The following is an 8,802-nucleotide window of genomic DNA, read 5'->3' as shown; positions in this document are numbered from 1 at the left end:
ATCTGTACTTTACATTTGACTACTTTTACTTCACTACATTCCTTAAGAAAATATTGTACTTTTTACTCCATACATTTTCCCTGACACCCAAATGTACTCGTTACATTTTGAATGCTTAGCAGGACAGGAAAATGGTCCAATTCAAACACTTATCAAGAGAACATCCCTGGTCATCCCTACTGCCTCTGATCTGGCGGACTCACTAAACACACACGCTTTGTTTGTAAGTTGTCTGAATATTTGAGTCTGCCCCTGGCTAGTCGTAAATTGAAAAAAAAAAAAATGATAAGAATTGTGCCGTCTGGTTTGCTTAATATAAGGAATTTTAAATTTAAATGTACTTTTGCTACTTAAGTATATTTCAGCAATTACATTTACTTTTGATACTTAAGTATATTTTAAATCAAATACTTTTACTCAAGTAGAATTTTACTGTATTACTTTTACTGGAGTCATTTTCTATTTGGGTATCTTTACTTTTACTCAAGTATGACAGTTGGGTACTGTTTCCACCACTGCTGTTGCTGCCGTCAGAAGACCTGGCAGAGCCGTTCAAGGGACTCAGCCCAAAGGTGAGACGCATGACACTTGGCAGGCACACGCAGCAGCCAGGCGTATGACCTGCCCCATGCCTGACGTGACTGCTGCTCAACATTCTCCTGAATCATCTGTGTCTTGGGGAAGGGATGGAGCAGGGAATGGAGAGAATAAGGAAGAAGGGAGAGGGTGGTAGTTCTCATACATCCATCATTAAACCCAAAACCCAGTCCTGCAGCCTCCTAATGACCATCCTCATAATCAAAGACAAATGATACACACCTTGATTTATACTTCAAGTTTATTGGGATTTGTTAGGTCAGTAACCTGCCATATAATGTCAATGTATTCTGTAAAGTCTCAGTAACGTACAAATACGTGCACACACACACAGAGAGAGAATTAGCAGAGATAACACAGTCTGCTGCTGGAAGCCCCTGTCTCAGGCTCCCAATCCACATGTTGTTTTTCCCAGAGCCACTACCGCTGCCACCAGTACTCCTACTGTCCCCAGTCTTCCCAGTGCAGCAGTTCCTAGCGCTGCTGTTCCCAGTGCCCCCGCTCCGAGGGGTGCAGCAGCCGCGGTTACTGTTTCCATGCCGATTCCTCCTATCAGGCGGGTCCCTGTGAGGACCTCACCCCTCAGTTTAATCTGAGTGTGGAACGGACTCTTTGGTGCACCCAGTATAAAGGCCCCCACTGCAACAAAGGTCACTGTTATTACCTCTGCTGGTCCCAGAATGACAGTTCCCAGTGCTAGACCCCAGAAGCCTAGCACTGCACCTACTGCTACAGAGCCTAGAACTACTAGTGTCGTCGCTCTGGTTCTAAATTCCGATCCAGCAGCAACACTCGCGGCCCCCAGTGACACCCCTGCAGCCGTGGCTCCCCCTAACAGACCCCCTATGCTGCCCCCCGACCCCAGCAAAGCGCATACTGGTAGAATGACTCTCAGGGTACAAGAGGATGCCACTGCCGCCCCCACCGCCACCCTCGCTGCCCCCTCTGGACCCAAACTCACCACAGCCACTGTTCCCAGAGCAGCTCCTAGCAATCCTGCAGCCAAGGTCCCCACCCACAGCACTGACCCCAGCATCACAGTCACCTCTGACCCTGTCCCACCTGTATCCCCCGTACCCATAGGGAAACCTACTATTGCCACAACAACTGAGTATAGCAGTAACCTCTCTGACCATTTGCTGTTTCCTTCGGCTCTCTGCTGTATTCTTCTCTCTGATAGGGCCTTCAGTAGGACACAGAGGGACGAGATAGCAATGGCCATAGTAAATAGTCCTGTGATGACGCCCAAACGGCCCATCGCCACACTGAGGTAGAGAGTAGAGAAAAAAACAGAGAGGACCGCGGTCATCTCATTCACGTAAGTGTAAGGGTACACTAGCAGGACCATGACGCACTGGACCAGGAAGTGGCCCCACACGGGGAGTGCGCCCACAAGTGTTCCAGTTACCACGGCTCCCACCGTGATGGTGACCCCTCCAGCAATCTCCGCCGCCTTTGCTCTAGCTCCACCTCCTCCTTCCCTCCCCATCAGTCGCATCACCATGGAGGCGAGGAGAAGTCCGGTTCCCATGGATACCAACACCGTAGTGAACACCAGGCACGTGGCTACCGCTCCCACCCCCGCCACGCCAACCTCTCCTGCTGCTCGGGCAGCGGTGATCATAAGTGGTCCAGTAGTGGTCAAGTAGGGTTCGGCTGCAGCCAGAGCCGTGTCTCCGATGGCGAACCCAGCCGCTACGCTCCTCAGGACCACCTCCACCATTCCAACCACACCTAGGGAGAGACAGAATATGATTCTCTACTTTACCACTGTGAGTATGAACAGTTCTGGAAGAGCTACACCCACTTTGAATAGACCTAGAGTCGAGACGGAGACCACTCATATTGTCCACCAGGTGTCAGTGAAGGACAAGAGTAGAACAACCAACACGAGAACGCACTGTCACTGAGCTGAAAAAGCTCAATCAAATAAAAAAATGTTGGTCACATACACATGGTTAGCAGATGTTACAGCTATAATGTGAATAGATATTGTATCACTATGGAATGCAGTGACGTGTGGGAAACTTGTTAATAACCAGGCCAGACAACAAAACTGTCAGTAATACACTCTTCCTTCCTTGTCAAGACTTGTCACTCTGTCACGGTATACGGAAACCACACCGCACCCGATCTCTTAACACACTGAAATTCAAACCTGAAAGAGTGACTGACTTACCCGAAAAGTCAACAAACTAAACTCAACAGACCATTTGTCCATAGTGTAACGTTATGACGCACAAAGTTTTGGCTGCAATATTCAATGGCGTTTCTACTCAGAGTTTATTGCTCTTAACTCAACTCTGTCATGCCTGCAAGCTCCCCAGGTTTTATTTAAAAAAGCAGGTTCTTACTAAACCTATTGGATAGAATATGTGCTAACAGGTACACGGAGACAGAAAACATACAGAGTAAAATTACAAATCAAAGTTACTTTGAGTGTTAAACTACTACAGACGCGAGTACCTTACCCTGGTCTGTTCCTGCCATAACAGCAAGTGGATCCACTGACTTCCTGTCTTTAGCTCCACCTCTAGGATTCTCATGACATGTGACAAGCACTGCAGTTTTTCCAGTAACTAACCCATTAAAAAAATAAATAAATAATAATAATATATATATATATATATATATATATATATATATATATATATATATATATATCGTTTTTCTTAGTGGCCTTATTACTGTCATTCTTGTTATTAATGTATGACAAGTTGACACATTTGTTTTATTACTACTCATTCTTAGACTCCCTTAACATCCTTAGACTCCTTTAACAACTTGCAATGCAAGTAGGTCGCGGTTATGTTTTTCATTTAATTCATTTCTCAAGATTTTGTGTGGAGCAGTGAGTATGTCACGTGTCACATCTGTACTTCAAGGAAAGGAGGGAAGGATGCATTTATTTGAATATTATTCTAACAGGGTTTAGGTTCCTTCATAACCGTAATTGCTTCCTTTCCTTCTCACCGCCCCTCTTTTGTCAGCTGACAACAACGCGCTGGATCATGTGATAACCGCTTCCTCAAATGTGTGATCAGATGTGGTTTGTATTCTTTTCAAAGCAGAGCATAGGCGACACCCTTGAGGCACTAACCGAACGCTGCTTTGCAAGCTGTAAAAAAAATAAAATAACCCAGTGAGTATTGAATTCATTCTTGCAAAGTTTGATACAGGATTTGTGCTAATTGAAAGTCGATTATTGTTAAATATATTTGCATTTAAAGTTGCATAGTATCTGTATCAGGCTAAAGTTACTAGACTCCCTTTGAAGAACCAGTCATTGTTACAATGTATCACTCTTGCGGTGTTCTGCTAAGTGATTCGTAGCTACAGTAGCAACTCAAGTCGCTGTTCCCTATCCAAGGACTATATACTTGCTGTACGTTACTTGAAATCTATATCAATACGTCAAACCAACTAACATGTTCTCATGTAGGCTAATGGTCAGATTATCAGGGTATTACTATAATGCATCTGTCGTTTCTGCCTAGCTCTGGGCCGTATTGTGTCATTTTAGTTCTATTTTGTATCCTGGTTTATTTCGTATCCTGGTATTTGCTTGTTTCAATGTATGCACTGTGCATATGCACAAGCTAACCATTCCTTGAGTTCAGTTATGGTCAGGTGACTTGTACAGCTCCGGTATTATTAATGTGTAGTGTTTGTCTTATAATGGTAAATGGTTAAACAGGTTAGTGTTGTCCCGCCTTTGTTTTCCCACCCCTCCTCCTCTCCTACCTCAGTTGGCAGTTGGCACACCCAGTCAGTCATGTGACTCTCAGGTGTATCAATACACACTGCACATCGACTCTATTCACTTATGTAGAATGTCCACCAGGGTCATGTTCATTATGCCTGTACAGAAGCAGATACTTTCAAATAAAAGCCATTTACGTGCATTCCTTGTGTTTGGGCAAATCTGGATGCTTACATCCCAGTTTTAGTGACTTTGTCCTGTAACAAACGTCTCTCTCTCTCTCAGGAATGCGATTTGCAGTAGCATTGTGTGTGCTGGCGCTCTTCGTGGCCACCCTGGCCCTGGACAATGGTCTGATGAGGACCCCTCCTATGGGCTGGTTGGCATGGGAACGCTTCCGCTGTGACATCGACTGTCAGAACGACCCCAAGAACTGCATCAGGTAAGACAAAAATATGATTCTGAACTCTTCCCATTCTTGGGAATGCCTTTCATAACAAGGAAAGGAGACAAGGTGAGGAAGAGATTTCTGATGCAACATTGACACTTTTTAAAAATAATATAGGCCATAGGAACTGCTGACATTTTCCTCTCTCCCTCTGCTTCGTCCTCCCACAGTGAGGTTCTGTTCCGGGACATGGCAGACAGGCTGGCTGAGGATGGTTGGAGGGAGCTGGGATATGTCTACGTCAACATAGACGATTGCTGGGCCTCCAAGGACAGAGACAGTAATGGACGCCTGCAGGCTGACCCTAAGCGGTAGGCTACTGAACGGAGAAACACACACGTTTTGTTGTTCTCACAAGCACTGTTAATGTTTACAACTTTATTTCACTTGTATCTCATGTATCTTATCTATGTATTGCCATAGTTGTCTACTGTCACGTGGAATATATCTATGTTGAGGTCGTTGACATGTATTGTACCAATATATTGAGGTCACCAACTTGTCAGTCATATGATACTCATATAGCCCATTCTCTTAGGTGGGGTATATTTGCTTTATTGTGCTTAAACTATTGTCTGTATGAATATGTGTAACATGTCTAACCTGTGTATCTATAACCTCTTCTCTCAGGTTCCCAAGTGGGATCCCCAACCTGGCGAGCTACATCCATGACCGGGGGCTGAAGCTTGGTATCTATGGGGACATGGGCACACTCACATGTGGAGGTTACCCTGGGACCCCCCTGGACAAGATCACTATAGACGCTCAGACTTTCGCTGACTGGAAAGTGGACATGCTGAAGTTTGACGGCTGCTACTCCAACGCTACGGAGCAGGAGCAGGGTGAGGAAGGGAGGAGAGTAGGGGGAAAGTTGTGGGTGGACATACTGAAGGTTGATGGCTGCTACTCCAACGCTAGGGAGCAGGGTGAGGAAGGGAGGAGAGTTGGAGGCATGAGTAGGGGGAGAGTTGTGGGTGGACATACTGAAGGTTGATGGCTGCTACTCCAACGCTAGGGAGCAGGGTGAGGAAGGGAGGAGAGTTGGAGGCATGAGTAGGGGGAGAGTTGTGGGTGGACATACTGAAGGTTGAAATGTGAGATAAGTAGTTTACTCAACCCTCAGTTGCTTGCTTGACACAGACACTGTTCTTTCTTATAGGCTACCCTGCCATGTCAAAGGCTCTGAACGCTACCGGACGCCCCATTGGCTACTCATGCAGTTGGCCAGCCTACCAGGGTGGACTCCCACCCAAGGTTAATCAAATTTCATTTAAATAATTCTATATTTTTTGAATAAGTCAATCCAGTTTATATACAGATCATATTTAAACATTTTCTAAGTTGACCTCTTCTACATTTGTTTCTCAGGTGAACTACACCCAACTGGGAGAGATCTGTAACCTGTGGCGTAACTATGGTGACATAGAGGACTCGTGGAATAGTGTGCTGAGCATTGCTGATTGGTTCTTCAACAACCAAGACGTCCTGCAGCCTGCAGCTGGACCCGGCCGGTGGAATGACCCTGACATGGTCTGTCTTTGTCAAACTCTCCATTTCACTGTAGAGGAAATGTTGCTATTCAATGAATTAACCAATTTGTCGTGCATATTCAGAGTGAGGAGATGACCGAGGTATGTTTTAGCTTCTGGCTGAACTGACTGTATTCTAGCTGGTGGTCGGGGACTTCGGGCTGAGCATGGATCAGTCTCGGTCTCAGATGGCTCTGTGGGCCATCATGGCTGCTCCTCTCTTCATGTCCAACGACCTGAGGACCATTAGTAGCGGGGCACGCACCATCCTGCAGAACAAGGTGGCCATCGGCATCAACCAGGACCCCATGGGCGTCCAGGGTAGACGCCTGATCAAGGTAAGACCCACATATATCTAATATTCTTATTATGGTCAAATATTCCTCCTGAGGTGTTGTTGAGCTGAATCTAAATGTCCTCAAACTTATTATTCTCTCCTCCTATCTTTTTTTTTTTCTCTCTCTCTCTCTCTCTGTACCTTGCTTCCTGTCTGATTCTCAGGAGAAGAGCGGTATTGAGGTGTTCTGGCGCCCTCTGTCTGATAAGGCCAGTGCTCTAGTGTTCTTCAGTCGTCGTACTGACATGCCTTACCGCTACCAGGCCTCCCTGGGACAACTCAACTACACCACTGGCAGCTACAAGGTCAGTCTGGTCCCGGTTTCTCTAAGTCATATTGCTGGTGTTGCCTCAATCATGCCATTTCATATCTCCTTTTCTCCTTCATGTCCCGTAATCTCTCACCTTCCTTTTTCCAGATCTATGATGTGTTTGCGGAGCGGGAAATGCCCACACTGAAGGACTCCACACACTTTGTTGTGTCCATCAACCCCTCGGGTGTGGTCATGTGGTATATCTCAGCCCCTGCTGACCAGGACCAGGAGAACACCCACATCGGGGGAAAGCTCAGGGGACCCGCCTTCCATCGCCACGCCAACGGTATCTCACCCATCGTACTGTAACCTTCCCCTTTGTCTTTGATGTCTCCTTAAGATGATACCTGTTTTCTCCCAGCTCTACTTTTTCACTAATCCAACATAATATAAGCCATTTAGCAGACTTTTTAATCCAAAGCGATTTAGTCATGTGTGCATACATTTTATGTATGGGTAATCCCGGGAACATTCTCTTCAATGAATACCTCAAGTAAGGGAGCAAAGTAGTTCTTTCCAGAATGGACAGAGCAAATGCTATTTTAATGTTGTTCCACAAAGATGAGTTGTCTCCCTGAGATGACATCACTCTACTCAGGAAAGTTCTGATTATGCAATTGACAGTAACCATGATGATGCTGGCACTGTAGTTTTGTATTTTCACGAGTTTTAATTTAAAAGGTACTCCTATTTTCATTGCACTAGTTTTTAATGTTCTGGATTTAAGGCCTCTGGTGGGAAATGTTTTCAAGGAATATCAGGAAATGATCAGATAGCTTATTTTAAATGATTGATGCTGTGAATGATTTTTGTATTTTCTTAAGTGTTCAAAAACCAATAAACACTTTTTTCCCAGTGTGTATTGTCTTTTCTTTGTTCCTTTAGTCTACTCACTGAAGCAGTCCTGACTTTCTTTAGATTATTTTACATTTGTTGTTTTACTTGTGGACTGTAATTCAGCTGCCGAGTACAGAGAGAGCTTGGAACGGAAAGAGCTGCCAAGTACGGCCTGCATGTAGTAGTAATAAAGGTCTCCACACAATTGGACGGTACGAAGACAGTGACTGGGCAGTTTGTTTGTAGAGGACACAGAAATACAAGGTCACATTAAAGTTGTGTACAGTACTATTACTAGTCATCCTTCCATCTAGCTCTGACAGTGGATGATGACACAGACCAACTGCACATAGAACTAGAATGAGATTATATTTCTATGCAACCGTCATTGTGATGTGACTGATGTCCGATTGAACTCTGCTGCAACAGAACTCCTAATTACTTAGGACTTGCAAGCTCAAAAGATGCTTTTAGGAAACCCGCCCCAGGTCACTTTGAAATGCATTTATTATTATGGCAGATTTTCTGAATTATTTGAAAAAGCATCCTGTTAAGAAACCTGTTAGAAGCCTTTTCAGAAAAATGTCCATGTCGTCCAACAGCCGTTGGCCACCACCGTCCCTCAGAACCTGGTTGAATGCAGCTCTTTGGCTCCCAACACAGTGGCTCCCACCCAGGAAACACCCCTCCAACAGCCACAATGGCCCACCTAACTTCAACAGGCCCGTGGAAATGCCACCCCTCACAGTGGCTACATCCACCACCTCTCCTAGTAGGTACACCAGCCCATCCCTTCCAAGTTGGTTCGTCCAACCTCCTGTGGCCCAGCTCCAGTCCTGTATGGGGACATTATATTGACTGTGGACTGGACTTAGGGACCACAGGTGAACACCAAGTGCTTCCCTCCACTGGCCTCATCCCTCGATGAAGTACAGTCGTGGCCAAAAGTTTTGAGAAGGACACAAATATTTATTTTCACAAAGTCTGCTACCTCAGTTTGTATGATGGCAATTTGCATATACTCCAGAATGTTATGAA

General features: G+C 45.3%; 2 protein-coding genes across 3 annotated transcripts; one reads left to right on the top strand and one right to left on the bottom strand.

Annotated features, from left to right (window-relative positions):
• Window positions 1–820: 820 nt before the first annotated feature.
• LOC118398577 (uncharacterized) lies at window positions 821–3,185 on the bottom strand. Of its 2 annotated transcripts, none has more exons than XM_035794062.1 (2): window positions 3,069–3,185; window positions 821–2,331 (listed from the first exon to the last, which is right to left on the bottom strand). In XM_035794062.1, exons 1-2 carry the CDS (start codon window positions 3,085–3,087, stop codon window positions 980–982), a joined length of 1,371 nt encoding a protein of 456 aa, XP_035649955.1. In that variant the 5' UTR covers window positions 3,088–3,185; the 3' UTR covers window positions 821–979. The 2 variants fall into 2 exon arrangements, with proteins under 2 accessions (XP_035649955.1, XP_035649956.1); XM_035794063.2 differs by lacking the exon at window positions 3,069–3,185 and adding an exon at window positions 2,777–3,037.
• A 415-nt stretch (window positions 3,186–3,600) lies between these two features.
• Window positions 3,601–7,787, top strand: LOC118398576 (alpha-N-acetylgalactosaminidase-like). Its single transcript, XM_035794061.2, has 9 exons — window positions 3,601–3,739; window positions 4,586–4,742; window positions 4,919–5,059; window positions 5,379–5,590; window positions 5,908–6,002; window positions 6,117–6,278; window positions 6,418–6,615; window positions 6,779–6,919; window positions 7,033–7,787. The coding sequence occupies exons 2-9, from the start codon at window positions 4,588–4,590 to the stop codon at window positions 7,234–7,236; spliced, it is 1,308 nt and encodes a 435-aa protein (XP_035649954.1). The 5' UTR covers window positions 3,601–3,739; window positions 4,586–4,587; the 3' UTR covers window positions 7,237–7,787.
• Window positions 7,788–8,802: the final 1,015 nt, after the last annotated feature.

Source organism: Oncorhynchus keta, chromosome 19, assembly GCF_023373465.1.
Source record: "Oncorhynchus keta strain PuntledgeMale-10-30-2019 chromosome 19, Oket_V2, whole genome shotgun sequence".
In the NCBI taxonomy this organism is placed as follows: Eukaryota; Metazoa; Chordata; class Actinopteri; order Salmoniformes; family Salmonidae; genus Oncorhynchus; species Oncorhynchus keta.
Note: the sequence above shows the minus strand (reverse complement) of the source record. Positions and strands in the feature narration are given on the sequence as shown.